The sequence below is a fragment of the Microtus oregoni genome, unplaced genomic scaffold (assembly GCF_018167655.1).
Source record: "Microtus oregoni isolate MIOR12 unplaced genomic scaffold, Mior012 000025F_ref0000491, whole genome shotgun sequence".
NCBI lineage: Eukaryota > Metazoa > Chordata > Mammalia > Rodentia > Cricetidae > Microtus > Microtus oregoni.
The window spans coordinates 29,809,730-29,826,430 of NW_024543084.1; the positions used below are offsets into that span (position 1 = coordinate 29,809,730).

General features: G+C 41.0%; 1 protein-coding gene across 1 annotated transcript; it reads right to left on the minus strand.

Annotated features, from left to right (window-relative positions):
- Positions 1–13,901: 13,901 nt before the first annotated feature.
- Positions 13,902–15,785, minus strand: Tktl2 (transketolase like 2). The gene has a single exon (XM_041675249.1). It carries the CDS (start codon positions 15,783–15,785, stop codon positions 13,902–13,904), a length of 1,884 nt encoding a protein of 627 aa, XP_041531183.1.
- Positions 15,786–16,701: the final 916 nt, after the last annotated feature.

The window sequence follows — 16,701 nt, forward strand, 5'->3', positions numbered from 1 at the left end:
ATATATATATATATGGAGAGAGAGAGAGAGAGAGAGAGAGAGAGGGAGAGGGAGAGAGAGAGAGTAGGCAAAGTCAGAGAGACACCATGTAGGTGCTAAAGGAGACTGAAGTCCCAGAACCTTACCAGTAAAACACGAGCATCATGGTAAAATATAAAATAATAGAAATGGGTTAATTTAAGATATAAGAGCTAGCTAGCAATATGCCTAAGTGATTGGCCAAGCAGTGTTGTAATTACTACAGTTTCTGTGTGATTATTTTGGGTCTGGGAGGCTGGGAAACAAATGAGCAGTCTCTACCTACGTGCCAGTTCACAGATAACTGCCACAGAGACTCAATATTAATTATAAATGCTTGGCCAATAGCTCAAGTTTTTTACTAACTAGCTCTTACAACCCATTTCTATTAATCTATATTCTGCCTTGTAATGTTACTTCTCTTTCATTTTTCATCTCCTGTTTCCTCTCTGTGTCTCTCTGACAACTCTTCTAACTCTGCCCTTCTTCTTCCCAGAGTCCTTAGTCTGGCTCTCCCGCCTGACCTTCTTGTCCAGCTCTTGACCAGTCAGCTTCTTTATTAACCCAATCACAGGGACATATATCTATACAGTGTAAAGGAATATTCCAAAATGAGTAAATTTTTAAAATAAAGTTATTTACAGCAGTCAAAGCATCAAATTGCTAGGACAAAATCTAGCTCCAACATGTGTTTCTCAAGCAGAAATTATTTTGCCCATAGGACTCTTTGGTGATAGCTGTAAATCTTTTGGTTGTCATGGCTAATGGGAGCATCTGGCAACTAGAAGATAGGGATCAGGAAGCTGTTAAAAATTGTGATTCTTAACCTCCTGCAGCATGAGATGATCCGTTCTGAAGGCGTAAGTCGTAAACAATGCCACACCAGTTTGGAATTATGATTAATAGGGTGGTATTTATTTAAAGGGGAAAAAACTTACAGATCACCATCAGCCCTCTGCACAACCAGGAAGGGAGTCTAGTCACCGGCGGAGCAGGAAGTGAAGAGAGAGAGGAGAGGGAAGTGGCCGCTTTTTTAAAGGGAGAGAGACCACGCCCCAATGGGCTGGTATCTCAGCGGCAATAGGCTGGAGGAGTGGGAGGACCTCCCATAACACCGTTCCATAATGCTAGTCATGCTGAGACTGAGAACCTACTAAATAACATAAAAATGGAAGACCATTACACAGAAAGGTTATGTAGATGCCAACTAAAAGAAACCTAAACTATCTAAATATGTGGAAAGTTCTAATAGCTCAACAATCACTATAATGTATATTTTCTCTAAATTGATTCAGTGTAACTCTCATTAAGACTCTATCAGGCTATTATATTTTGGTGAAATAAACTCATTCTCAAAATTTCATAGGATCTAAAATAGCAGAAGCAATCTTGACAAAGAGAAAATGCAGCGCTTTTACACCATCCAACTTTGACGCCCACAATAACATTGGAGTACAGAGCAGAAAGGAAGAAAACAATACCCAAGAAATAAGTTCACACATACACTGATAGTTATTTACAGTAAATGTTCAGGTCATTTCGCAAACAAATAAAAACACTTTTGTCAAATGTTGCTTCATTATAGCTGGGTATCTGTGTCACTTAATAGCATTAAAGATAACCCCAGAGATACCAAAATGAGCCCAATCTCACATTAAAAAAGAAAACAAAGCACACACCTTGAGTTCACCTGAACAAGAGCAAATCATGTTTGAATTATTATCCACTTCTCTCCCTGTGTCTTCAGTCTGTGAATAGTTTGTGGTTTCTGGCTTCTCTGTGGTCTGTCTCTTGGGCATCTATCCCAAACTCTGACTGTCCCTATGTCTGTATGTTTGTCTCTATCATAGGGATTTGCTCTGTATTTTCTGAACAGCACAGAAAATATGATAGAGGAAAGGAAGTGGGGATACTGTACAGAATTATTTAACAAGAGTTTTACAAGGGATTGTGTTACTGACTCCAAGTGGCTCCAAGTGACATTGATAGCAAACAGTATTGCAAATATTACCATCAACAAACTGTATCAGCATTTATGGCAAGTATTTATGGTGTAAGATTGCTTCCAATCTGATGGCTACTTTCAGCAAATGGTTACCATAACACACACATACCCATATGCATTACTCTGAGTCGGAGGCATGGATGATTTCAAAATTAAGATCGAAGCTCTGCACTATCTTACATTGTAAATGTGAAATACATAGAAAATGTAAGCTAAGTAAGGTTAGTTGATACATTTTCTCTTAAAGATAGGTTAAACAAACAGGCCCAGTGCACAGCAGTTATCAGGATAAATCCTAAGTGACTTCAGGGTATTTTATTAACTTGGCTGGGAGGCCCAACAATAGTTCCAGTCCCTTTGAATGTAAGAGATATTTTTAGCAAAGCAGTGAAACAGTATCACTACAGATGCCTATATGGGGAAAATAAACCCAAAGAGACTTATCTTTTGGGGAGTCTCACATCAAGTCCCAAATTTATTTTGATATATATATATATATACATCATAAGCCTAATCATTAAGCCCAGAACTATAAATACTCCAGAAGAAACTAAGAGAATGCTTTTGAGGCCTTGAAATAAAGATAAGTTGTTAGACAAGACATAAATAGCACTAACAACCTAAATCCTGAGAATGAACTAAAACCATAAATTAGGATTTCTGCCTTTCAAAATATAACATTACTGATATAAACCTACATCACAGACCAACTTATGTTAAATGACTTGAATCTATAATGTATAAAGAACATTTATATTAATATTAAAAGCATGATTATTCCTTTTGTGAAAAACGAGTCAGATTGTGACAATATACTATGAGTACTCAATAAACACACACAAGATAAATAATGAGTCAAGCTGTCATATTTTGGCATAGCATCCTCTGACCTGGTCAGGTAGTCATTACCTTAGGTCAGGATTCTATCTTCTGATTAGTTAAACCTTTCATGGGACAACATTCCATACCCACGAGAGGACTAAAATCCAAAGGACTAATTCTACTGTCTGCTAATTAATGCATGGAGCAGTTGTTAGCACCCCTCAGATTTCCCTGGAGAGCTAGTGCCTGCATTCTCAGGTCATATATACCCACTGACACATGATCTTCATTTCAATGATGCAGTGACCAAATTGGAAAGGCAAAGAAGTTAAAAGTTTTAGAAACTTACATCAAATGGTTTAATAATGTCTTCATTTCTGGGATTTGAACCCACATTTGCTAGGCAGCTGCACTGCCAGTGAGCTGAATTCTCTGTAAAAGTTATGGTCTCATAGTCAATAAGTGGTAAGTCTGAACCAATCCAGTATAGCTTTTGAATTTTCAGTGGTAGCATGCTTCTTATACTTCTTACAGTTCCCTAATGTGCTTTGTTACTTGTTACTTTCAAGCATAAAAGGTTTTCCCTTTCTATGCAATATACTCTTTTCCAAATCACCGTTCACTTCTCCATTTTCACCACTGCTTCCCTAACCCTGCCTCTGCTCTTCCTATAACGTCTTAACATTTCAAAGACATTGCACTGACATGTCAGAGTATTAGATTAAGTGATATGAAACAGCTAATAATTTGCCAACTGTGAGCAATAAAAATGACAATTTAGTAAGTTCCAATGTGTAGTCTCATTTTGTACCTTAATTTGTAGTCTCATTTTGTAATCTTAATCCTCAAATTTTAGCAGGGTGTTCTTATACACACACTGTACATTTGGTAAGTGAATTTGGAACACAGAATTGCAGTCACCGAGGCTTATGAAGTGGAGAGGCAGGTGTGTTGATCAAAGGAAAATAAAGCGAGGCACTTTGAGAAGCTGAAAATCGAAGGAAAGGCAATCACCGTACTATTTTCCTAAATTCTGAAGAACAAGCATCAAGACCTTTGGAAAATGTACGTTCAATTGCTGTCTTAGGGCTAAGTGCTCGCTCAAGTTTGGGGAGTAAATGGCTAGCAAAGTAGTTCCTTTTCAGGCTTCACAATATATAGCCACGCTGAAGGTCAGGAGTCCAAATGAAGCTGCAGTTCTAAATGGCGAGAGATATGTTACCATACAATGTGAGTCAAGCCTTCTCTTTATGAATGGTAAATGATGTCAGTCTTGGTCTTGCAAGGGCTTGGAAAGTGCACTTGAGATCAAACGGAAACAATGGCGAGCGCAGAGTTTCCAGGAGAAAGCTTTCAGGGACTACACAGTGTTCCGCCTCTCTCTGCACACAGATGGCCTGGACGTGGCTAGTCTAAGTGGGAGTTTCAAAGGCAGATGGAACCAGCAGCAGAAACTATAATCCATTAGTTTTGTGGGGGAAGAAAAGAATTCTTAAGATACGAAGGTGGGGTGGAAGGATATATCCAAAGTACAGTCATAGCTTGCATAAGAATGGTCTTATGTAACCCACTATGATATCATAAGTGTTAAAAGATACAAACAGAAACCCTGAAGGGATCAAAATGTAGATGTTGGATTCCATGGGCATAGGGGAAATTCTAATTTCTTATTTTTGTGGTTTGAACTCTATGTTCATGGGTATGAAGGTTCTTACAAACCCTTGATGGGAAATAAAGACCTTAAAATGAGAATGTTACAAGCAATAAAAAAAATGTACCTGCTTTGTGGACTACAAAACAAAGGTATGTTTATGTTCCCAAAATAAAAATAAATAAAATATTTCTAAATTAAATGAATAAGTTTGTTTTCAAACAGCAAAATTAAAGTCATATCTATTTTATATAAATTCCTGAACACAATTTTATTAAGAAGAAATTCCAAATAAATGATAAAGTAACTATGAGACAAAGATTTAGATCAACAACACAAAACAAATCTGAGGTCAGTCCAGAACAGGGTCTAGACTTCTGTATTTTTATTAACACATTTAAAAATAAAATTTCTAGGTGATCTGATGCATCTCTCTACTTGAGAACTACTAGAACAGAACTCTATTATGGCTGGTGGATGCCTTTAAATTAGACGGCTGGGTAGGCAGCCCATCTGCAGAGTGCTTGCCTAGCAAACTCTAAGCTCTACCTTTGAACTCTAACTCTGCACAAGCAGGGCCTGGAGGTAGCACACCTGTAATGCCAGTTCTTGGGACCTGGAGGCAGGAGGATCAGGAGCCTTCAGTCCTTTTCTGCAAAAAAATGAGTAGGAGGGCAGCTTGGGATACACACAACGCTGATGGCTGGCGACAACAGAGATCATGAAATAATCATTGACAACAATATCTCTCTCTCTCTCTCTCTCTCTCTCTCTTTCTCTCTCTCTCTTTCCCTCTCCCTCTGTTTTTTCTTTTTCTATGGTTTTTTGAGACAAGATTTCTCTGTGTAACAGCTCTGACTGTCCTGGAACTCTTTTCGTAGACCAGGCTCTCCTTGAACCCACAGAGATTCACCTGTCTCTGCCTCCAGTGTGCTGGGATTAAAGACATGTGCCACCGCCATCTGGCCATCTTCCATTTCTTAATTAATTTGAGATTGAACTATATGGATAGAAATCATACCAGTGACTAACACTTCACACATTTCATAGTCTATGGCTCAAGGGAGACTATACCTTTATGTTCATTAGCTCCATTCTAAATTCACCAAGTGGACACATCCACAATCATCCTCATCCATACACGGTGCAGAAGGCCAGAACAGAACACTTGGTTTACCCCTTTCAAGGGGTTGTAGCTTTTACAATCAACATCTCAAGGAATTAGGTCAGTTCTTACTATCTTTCCTTGTTGTAATGACATGGAAAGCCAAGTATGATAGTCTGTCTTTAGTTCCAGCTGTTCATGGGGGAGGAATGCTGGAATTCTCAAGTTAGGAACAGTCTAAGCAATCTAGGAAAACCCAGAAACAAAGAGAGGAAAGGGGAAATGGGGGGGGGAGAACAAAGGAGAGGAGGGAAGGGAAGGGGAGAGGAGAGGAAGGAAGGAGAGCAGAGCAAGGAGAGGCCAGGAGCCTGTCAATGCTGAGGTATTTATCCTATTGGATCTTTAAGATCCTACTCTTTTATCTGAACCCCAATTACCCAACCTCATGTGACTCTCCACAGACCTCTTTGATAGAATTCTTTTAATGATAATAACAAACACTGCTTTTTTTTTAAAGCCTTTTCATCATTAAGCATGTCATGGTGTTGTGACATCTATTCAGGTTTTGTGCTACATGCCACAGTAAAATATGATGTCCTCCCAAGCTGACATTGATATAATGAGTCTTTTTTCTGTCTCACCAGCCAGCTCCCAAATAAAGGCATGGAAACCTGTTAATTATGAAAGCTCAGCCTATAGCTTGGGCTTATTCCTAAAGAGCTCTTATAACTTCAATTAACCAATTTATATTAATCTACATTCTATCTCGTGGAATTACCACTCTTCCATTTTGTTTTTTAAATCTATTTTTTACATTTTTATTTATTTATTTTTATTTTATGTGCACATTTGTCTGTCTGAGGATGTCATATCTCCTGGTACTGGGATTATAGATAGTTGTGAGCTGCCATGTGGATGCCGGGCATTGAACCTGGGTCCTCTGGAAGAACAGCCAGTGCTCTTAACCCCCAATCTATCTCTCCAGCCCCCTCTCTTCCATCTTGTACCTCCTGTTTCATCTGCATGTCTCCTGGCTTCTCCTGTGTGCTATTCCTCCTTGATTTCTTTTCTCTTCCCGGAAATTCCCACCTTTACCTCCTGCCAAGCTATTGGCTGGTCAGCTTTTTATTGCACCAATCACAGCAATACACCTTCACACAGTGTACAAATATTTTATAACATACTGAAGTTAAAATGTCTCCAGGAGTCTGGAACAAAATATTTATGATTCAGATTTAAGACAATAAGGAAGATGCCAAAGAGAAGATGTGGCTTCAAATTCAAGTTCAATGTTGGGGGCGGGGGGAGGAGAAGCTTGGGCTATAACTGATGATCTTGAGGGCTGGAATCTTCCCTCTAGTTAGTAGTTTACTGACTACCAAGGGTTCTAATTAACTAAATCAGTGGTCTTTAAAATATTCCCCCACATCCTCACATTTCATTTACTGCTTAGTTATTATTTTAAGTGTGTACTTCTATCATATTAATTTACCTTCAAAATGAAATGTTATGTCACATTGTATTGCCCTTAATGAAGTTAGGGCATATAACATATGAGGAGGATAGAATTAATTATGAGTGAAAGGAAGAGCGTTCTCAGAAGCCCAGGGCACTGTGCCCTGGACTATAACGAGAGTACATTTTGACCTGCACATGCTCTTAAGACTTCTGATACGAGAGGGAGGTTTTTATCCAATTTGTGGAAATTACGAAAAGCAAGATAGCAAACCAAAAGTAAATTCAGGGCTTACAACAGATATTTTAGTGACTTTCTTTTACAATTTTTAAAAGGGTATTTCATGTGCATGAATGTTTTGGCTACATGTATGTATGTATGTATATGTACCATGCGTGTGCCTGGTGCCTGTGGAGGTAGGAGGATGGCATCAGAGCCCCTAGGACTGGAGTTATTGCTGTTTGCAATCCATTTTGTGGGTGCTGGGAACTGAACCCTGGTCCTCTGCACAATCAACAAGCAAGTACTCAGTTACAGAGTAACTTTCCCAACCACAGGAGGCTGTTTTTAAGTGCTTTAGACATAGGTAACCTTCACAACATATTGAAGTGAGGTTTGTTTAATTTTCCAATTTTATTTTCTTTTTTGTTGCTTTTTTGTGATATATGTTTTTCTCAATTTCACTCCCTTCCTCATCTCTCCCCTTCTACCCTCTCCTGTGACCCCCCACACTCCCAATTTTCTCAGGAGATCGTGTCTTTTTCTCTTCCTATTTAGATCCATGTATGTCTCTCTTAAACTAGGTTCTCTTTGTTGTCTAGGTTCTTTGGGGTTGTGAATTGTAAGCTGGTTTTTCTTATTTCATATCTGAAAACCACCCATGAGTGAGAACATATTATATTTGCCTTTCTGGGTCTGGGTTACCTCACTCAATATAATTTTTTTCTAGTTTTCTTTTTATACCCAGTAACTGCTTAGAAGAAGTGTATACCATAGAGATGACCTGGAATACTAATATAAGTCTATTGGTGGCACATGAGAAACTGCCACGCAAGTGAAACTATGTGACTGTAATTGTGATTGAATCAATGTAACAATAGGACAGACATGAGGATATTCTAAAGGGAGACACGTACATTTCTCTTACTGTCAAACCATGGAGAAAAGACTAGGGATAGTGACTTGTCTCTGTACCATTAGCTTTGAAAACATATGGGATTAGTTAGGTAGTATCAAGAAGGAATCTGAGCTGAAGAAGACGAAATGAAGCTAAAGAAACAAAAGGAAGGAAGACCTGCCAGGCTTTCACCCTTTGGTAAGTTACCTCATGGGCCCAAGTAAGGAGTCGTTTTGTATGAAGCATAGCTTTTTAAATGCTGTTACATTTCTGTCAATTCATCTTTAAGATACAGGCTTTGGGGAGGTTTTAATGTGTACAGCAGCTTCTGTACACATTACCTAACCACTCTTGGAAAGCCCAAGTTCTCAACACTGTTGCGTTGAGGATTAAATATCACTCAACCCAATGCACTGATTGTGTGTGCGTGTGCATTCGTATTTGTTTGATCCATGTGGTTTCTTCCACTTTATTCCATCTGTTCTTATTCTCTATGAGTCTGGGCACTTTGGTCAAGCTAGAGGCCACACCACTGGTAATGTATTGCTACAGTTTATCTTTACTAAGTTTTACACTAAATTTAAAAATATTATATGGAGTGAGATGAGTTAAATTAGGGAAACATGGGAATTGGCAAACATAAATGAGCAAAGAGAATCTTGAAGTAAGTTTTGAAACAAACAGACAAGTTACATGCTCTATTGCTAAATCTCACCATCTTGTGTAAAGGTGAGGACAATAAATACATATTTCAAAAATACCGCTGGAATCATATGACGCTTGGCTATAAAATCAGTCTCTATGATCTGACAGATATGTGACCTTGGGAAAATGATAAAAACTTATGGCCTGCTAAGTTTACTTTGGGAGTACTGTGTTCTGTAATCCACATTACTATAGTCAACGTGTGTGTGTGTGTGTGTGTGTGTGTGTGTGTGTGAAATGCCTGCAATCCTAGTACTTAAAGGTAGAGGAAGGGGGAAGAATTTGAGATGAGCTTGGATTACATGATGAATTCAAAACCACGTGAAACTACAGAGTGAGAACTTGCCACAACGGCTTGGGTTGAAGCAGAGAAACCACAACCCTTGGCCTGCAAATTCAAAGACAAGGGTTCAATGCCAGCATCACCACTACTGCCATTACTACTATGACTGTGACTATCACTGCTACTACTCACTATTATTGGGGGTGGGGGGAATAGATGGCTTAATTGGTAAAGTTCCTGTGGCCTAAGCATGGGGACCTAAAGTCATCTGTGTAAAAAGCCAGGCATGGCAGTAACCCCAGAGGACAAAGCAGGAGGCTCCCTAGGATTTCCTCACCATCTTTTGTAGCTCAGCAATGAGCTCCAGGTTCAGACACTACCTCTAGAATTAAAATGTAGAGAAGCGATTGAAAAAGACACTTGATATCGACCTCTGGTCTCTACATGTATACTCATCCAAAACCATAAACACACACATCCACACATCACAGTCACGTACAGTTATAGTCACATATACACAGACTCACACAATAGTAAGTTTTATTTGGGGATGCATGTTCTTGATATAGGCTTGACTGGAAATTTTGTGCAGGTTGCCCTCCCTTGAGCATAAGGAAGAATCTAGAAAACCCAGAGTCTATCAGAGGAGAATAGCAATTTAGATTCAGAGTTCTGTGGTCTTGTCCCTTCACAGAGTCACCCAGACACAACTGTGGCAAGTTGTTAATGCATCAAACCTGTTTTGGCATAGTCCTCAGTTCTTTAGACGCAGAAGGATGACTAACGACACCAGAACCTGTTTGGAGGAGCCGTGCCAAACTGGCTGATGAATATTTTAAATATCATAATCCTACCCTATGCTTCTAGGAGTAAATGTGCACCTAACACCATTCGCCAAAGAGGCTACGGTGTAAAGCAGGGGTTCCATGGACTTAACCAAACACACTGTGTGTCTAACATTTGTCTTCTTAAAATGTTTGTGCATTTGTCATACTTGTGTCTAACAGATTGTCTTGATTCTGGTGATAAGCTTTGCCAAATTTCAGAAATATTTGCACATGTAGAATCAAGAAGTACTGTATTAGTCAGAGTTCTCTAGGCTAGCAGAACTCACATAATAAACACACACACACGGGATTTATTTGAATCACTTACAGGCTAAGGTCCAACTAATCCAACAATTCCTGGCCACGAATGGAAAGTCCAAGAACCCAGCAGTTCCTCAATCCATAAGTCTGGATATTTCAGCTGGTCTTCAGTAGATGCTGGAATCCCAAAGAAGTAGTCCCTAATGCCAGTGAAGAAACAGACTTGCTAACGAGGTAAGAACAAGCAGGCAAAGAGCAGAAGCTTCCTTCTTCCATGCCTTTACATAGGCTCCCAGCAGGTGTGGCCCAGATTAAAGGTGTATCTTCCCTCCTCAAGATCTGAATTAAAGACTTGTGCCTTCCTGCCTCAAAGGTCTGGACTAGAGTGGATTCAAACCCTTCAAACCAAGCAAACAATCTCTCACAGATGTGCCCTCCATTTCTGAATAGTGTTTCATTCTAGATGTTGTCAAGTTGACGGCTAAGAATAGCCACCACAAGTACCAAGATGTATCAACATTTTTAGCCACTTCACCAACTCTGGGAACACACTGTCTCCTAGTCAAGGAAGAGGGCTGTCTCTGCTCTGCCTCATTCCCGCCCTTTTCTGCTCTAAAGATGTGAGAAGGGACTTGGAACAAAGAAAGGCAGAAGAAGAGAAACTTTCACTGTGAACACTGGAATTTAAGTTCCATATAAGTTTTATATACCACAATACTTTTCAATTTTTTCCAATTTTTTAAAGTAGAGAACCAGTCATAGCTTACAATCGTACAAAAGGAAGTGGCGATAGACTTTGCCAGCTCCCGAGGTATTTCCCAAACTGTTTTAATCCAGCTTTAATCAGTTCAATACCACTCCCTGCTACTATTCAGAGGAGGAATGGTGCCTCTGCAACAATAAAAAAACAATACGCTCCTTTCCTAGTACAGCAATGCCCCCGCCTTCCTTATACATCACAGCAAAGGCCACAACAGAGCAATACTCTCTTCCAACCAGACTCTATAGGTAAATCCTGGAGCATTATTTCCTGGATACTCTGTGAATCTTGGGGAATTAGATTTCCCAAAGTCACATCATCATTATTTGTTAGATTTATCCAGGCCCCAAGATTAAACCTACATCTGAGGACGTGGGAGGCAGATGCCATCTCGCTGTTATAGACCCACAGTTCCTTTCAGTCTCTTATTCAAGACAGGGTCATAATGAGTTTTCCAGGCTATCTGGTATTACAGGCTCAGCACTGTTTGATAATCTTGACATCAGAAATGGCAAGTCTTTTGCCTTTTCTTTAAAAGGCTATCTTCCCCAAACAGATTCCTTTTATTTAAATAACCTTTTAAATGCACTTAAAGTAAAAAAAATTCATTCTTGTTCTTTTATGAGTCACACAACTCAAAGCATGCATTGAGTAGAAGCCACTTACCCTCTTAATTAGTGTCTGGACTTTCTTCTCCAACCACAAGCAAGGCAGTTTTGATGTGATAGCTGTACCTAGTCTATCACTAAGCTCTCTCAATAATCTAAAAGGCCTTCATCTAGGCAAGAATATCAAAACTCAATCATTGTCCCATTGCTTTGTTTAACGAAACTGTCCAGGGCACAGCGGCATACTCCCATATTGCCAGGGGATCAATACAAGATTAAGGCCATTCTGAGCTGTCTTCTGAGCTACATACCTCAAGAATAATTAATCCATTAAAAAATTAAAGTAAATTTTAGAAAGAACAAAGAGCTTATTTTGACCATTTTTTGAAAAGGAAATCAAGAACAATAAAAATTATCTTCAATTTTAGCAGTGAGTGGTTAGCATTAATCAAGCTGAGTCTCTAAGACTCCAAGACTCAGAAAACTTGAGGATAGATTGAATGCTACGCAACCATCATTGTGTAGCAAAACGGGACACAATTCTATCTCACGGACTGCTGAGCATAAGATAAATGTCACCCCCAATCTTGTTATAAAATTGACCCCCCCTTGTCAATGTTTTGTGGAAACATAGCCTGTCCAGTATGGATGAAGAGGCTCCGCACACTCCCACATGGCCTGGTGATTATTACCTGAATCTCTATGATCCCATTGGATATTTGAAAGTTTCAGATCTATGGTCACTATTAAATGCATGTTTTTGTATGTTTGGTTGGAAACAGCCCTCCCACATTTAAAAATAATGAAAGCTGGAAGAAACAAGTATACATCCCTAAACCAGAAACCTTATTTTGGTATTTTGTCTAGTTCACAAATTCTGAATCAATCCTGTATCTCCACCAGGTAAGAAAGCTAAGAAAGAGGTGTGGGTTAGCACTCACTCCTGGGTAAATGTGATATTTGATGTTATGAAGTCCAGATGGTTCGAATAGAAGGCCCACAGTTACAGATCACCTGGTAACAAATTTCTGAGGGGATGAAACGTGAATCAAATCTTCTCCATCTTGACACTCTCTAAAATTTATGTGTTCTTAAATAAATTTATAGTTTTCTTCAATAAAATGAGCTTAAAAATCTTATGTAAAGAAGCATGATTATCACAAGCGAAGAGAAAGGGGGGTGGCAGTCTCAGAAGCACCAGCACTCTGCTTTCCAGTTCCCAGCATAGCACTTTCTTTATCCCATCAGTACCTCCACCCAGTGCCAAATGGTGAGGTCTGCACGAGGACAGTTAATCAGAGCAACAATGAAGCGAGTGCTGCTGGAAAGCCTTTCAAACGCTGCCACAGCTGAGGTCTGAACTCAGCGTCGGTGAGTTTTAATTTTTTAAAGCTTTTAAATTTGCTGGGCTGGGATGATTTTTTGCACCTCAAAGATATTATGAAGATAAAATTACAAATGCTTTTCAATTCATTATTTCCTACCTCTTTGTCTTTCTTGTCCATGAGTTGGAGACAAGTTTCTTCATACCCACAGCCAATCAGGGGAAGGCAGTCACATAAACACAACAGACATTAAACGGCTGGTTTTAAAATTCTTTATCACATCTATTATCTCCAGCAGATGAATAACAATCAAGTTAACAACATAGTTTGGTTACAAAAAAACAAAAAGACAAAAAAACCCACAACACTTTCACAAAACAATATATTAATATGTAGTGCACAAACTAGAACCAGCCGTTTCTTTCTAGAAAAGTGGAGATTGAGAGAGCTGTCCCTGACACAGAGACATGAAGTGGACGAACTGCAAAGGAAGTTCCGTGGTCAAATGTCACCTGGGAAAGAGACAAATGGCATGGCAATGCCATTGTGCAAGTTCTCAAATTTGCTTCAGAATCTGGGCTAATGAAGTCTACAACTTAATTCAAGTCCCTTAACTGTACACAGAGATAACCAGTTATAGCTACATTATCCGCATCACTGATAATTCATTACAGTCTGATCAAAAACCTTGTAAATAGATGGTTTTGTTGTCTGTTTTGCAACTGAAAAATGCATAATACACTCTAACAACTAAAAACCAAGAGTGACATTTGTCAGTTTAACAGAAAGTTCAAGGCTTTTTGTTGATCTTATTATTAAAAATGAAGGTATTAGCCAGCAATGCTTTTAAAACAGCAGAGTACAAGAGATGTTTTTTTTTATAACAACAAACATCAATATGACACCAAGATACCAGTGTTTAAGACCAAAGCTAACAGCCTTGACGAAATGGGCTAGTTTATTTAGTTAGGATATCTCTCACGGCTGCCACAATGTGCCTGGCACTGACTCCATACATATCCAACAGTTCACTTGGTTTCCCGCTTCGCGGCACTTCCGTTACTGAGAGCTGACGGACAACTATGTCAGGCTCCCTGGAGATGGCCGCACACACAGCTTCCCCAATGCCACCTTCTCGGTAGTGATCTTCCACTGTGATGATGTGGCCTCCAGTGGCTTTGGCACTGCGAATAATGGTGGCAGCATCCAGAGGTTTGATAGTGAATGGGTCAATGACGCGAATAAAAATACCTTGTTGAGAGAGCTTGTCGGCAGCCAGTAAAGCTTCATGTAGAGTAACTCCTGCTCCAACAACTGTCACCTTGTCCTCTGCACTCTGGCGGATCATTTTGGCCTGTCCAACCACAAAGCTGTCTTGTGAAGTATAAATAACTGCGGTTTTTGGCCGGCTGGTCCGAATGAAGCACATGCCCTTCGTACTGGCTGCCAGATAAACTGCGTGTTCTGTTGAGATCGCATCACTTGGGTAGAAAACCGTGCAGCCGGGGACGCTTCTGAACATGGCTAGGTCCTCCAGAGCCATCTGGGAAGGCCCATCTTCTCCAATAGATACTCCGCAGTGGGAACCAATAAAGTTGATGTTGGCTCGAGAGATGGCTCCCATCCGGATCTGATCAAACGCTCTGGTCAGGAAGGCCGCGAAGGTACTAACAAAAGCCACGGTCCTTCCTCGTGCCGCACAGCCTAGCGCTACACTTACCATGTTTTGTTCTGCAATAAAGCACTCTATGAAACGCTCGGGGTGTTCTTTCCTGAAGATTTCAGAAAAAGTCGAGTTTTTGGTGTCACCATCTAGAACAATGACTCTCTTGTGAGTGTGACCCAATTTAGCCAGAGCCAAGCCACAGGCTTCCCGGGTAGCCACCTTGTCACCCAGTTTGTAAGCGGGTGCAGAGGTCATTTCTATATTGCAGATGCTGATCCGGGGTGAGTCTTCAACGGGGGGCTTGGGTGTGAGATGTTTGCCTGTTCGTATCTGACTCTCAATTAATTTGACAATCCCGTCAGCATTCTCTTTCGGCATGGGCTTCCCATGCCAGTTTTCTGCATCCTCAATACTTGGAATACCCCGCCCTTTGAAGGTTTTGGCAATCAGGGCAGTGGGTTTGTTCTTGACTTGAGTAGCTTTCCAAAAGGCCTGGCAGAGAGCTTCGACATCATGACCATCCACCGAGTAAGTATTCCACCCAAACGCTTGGCAGCGCTTCTCATAAATGTCTGTGCAGTGCCCTAGGGGTGCAGCGCCGCTTTGCCCCAAGCGGTTCACATCAAAGACGGCCACGAGGTTGTCCAAGTTGTAGTGGGAAGCAAAGGCCAAGGCCTCCCAGATGGAGCCTTCTGAGGCCTCACCGTCCCCCATGAGACAGAACACACGGTAGCTGGCCTTGTCGAAGTACTTGCCAGTGTAAGCCATTCCGCAGGCAGCTCCCAGTCCTTGCCCAAGGGAGCCTGTCGCCACATCAACAAACGATAGCCGAGGCGTGGGGTGACCCTCCAGGTCGCAGTGGATCTTCCGCAGGTTCAGCAAGTCAGATTCACAGATCCCACCCGCCTCCACCCAGACCGCGTAAAGGATGGGTGCAGCGTGGCCCTTAGAGAGGACGAAGCGGTCGTTGTCGGGGTGCTCTGGGTCGGTCTGTTTGTACCTCATGGTGTGGAAGAAGAGCACAGCCATGATCTCTGCCGCGCTACAGCACGACGTGGGATGGCCCGAGTTGCTGGCGCACGTGGCCCGGATCGAGTGGATTCGCAGACGATTGGCCGTGTCCTGAAGCACCTGCAGGGTGTCTGGGTCCACCTTGGCACCGTTGGCCGTGGCCATGGCTGCAGGCTGCTCGGTTGCCAAAAAGCAAGAAAAGTGGGGAATGTCCTGAATGTCGCTTATCAACCCGTTCAGCGGCCGTTGGGGAAAGTTTGCGCATGCGCCACTGGTCTGCATCTGCGCATGCCCAGTTGCTTTGTTTTGCGCAGTATCACAATGCCTGGCCCCCAGCCCTAGATTTTTAACGTTTACCTTTTCACTTTCAGGTTCAACATTATTAAAAAATAATTAAATATCACGTTACCTCTCTCTAAGTTCAAAGTGGGATAAATATTCTTATACCCATATATTTTAGATACTATTGTGCCCTTTCACCTAATTCTAACATTTAAATTTAAAACTAATTTGATTTTTACACTCATGGGTATTTTGTCTGGTTGTATTTCTGTACACCACTTGCGTGGGAGGCCTTCAGTTCCTGGCACGGAAATTGTGCACTGCAGTCTGAGTGTTAGGACTCGAATCTAGGTCCTCTGGAAGACCGGCTGGTGCTCTCAATTGTCAAGCCATCCCTTCAGCTCCGACTGTTTCAGTTTTAAAGAGCACGGGTTAATATAAATAAAAGGAGTGACTGAAAAGATTCTAAGACTTGATGAAAGAATGTTGAAGTTGGGCAAGTCCCCCAAAAGATCAAGTGTATTCAATCTTAGCTTATCTTTTTAGGTAAATAAGAGAAAATCCAAATACCATAGGCTAGGACTGCAAAAAAGATGGGCACTAGGAGGGAAGTTTCTAGTAGCAAACCAGGCGGTGGTGGTGGTAGCGCGCAGGCAGGAGAGCAGAGAATGCGACGCTGGAAGCTCACGGTTACTTTGAATGAAGAACGCCAATCCACATGCTGGTAAAGCACTTTAGTTAGTGTACGCTGAATGATGCGGCGTTCCACTAGTGGTGGTGATGGGGGGGTAGGTGGGGA

Coding starts and splice junctions, on each gene's coding strand:
- Tktl2 (XM_041675249.1), bottom strand. CDS start 15,785: ATGGCCACGGCCAACGGTGCCAAGGTGGACCCAGACACCCTGCAGGTG.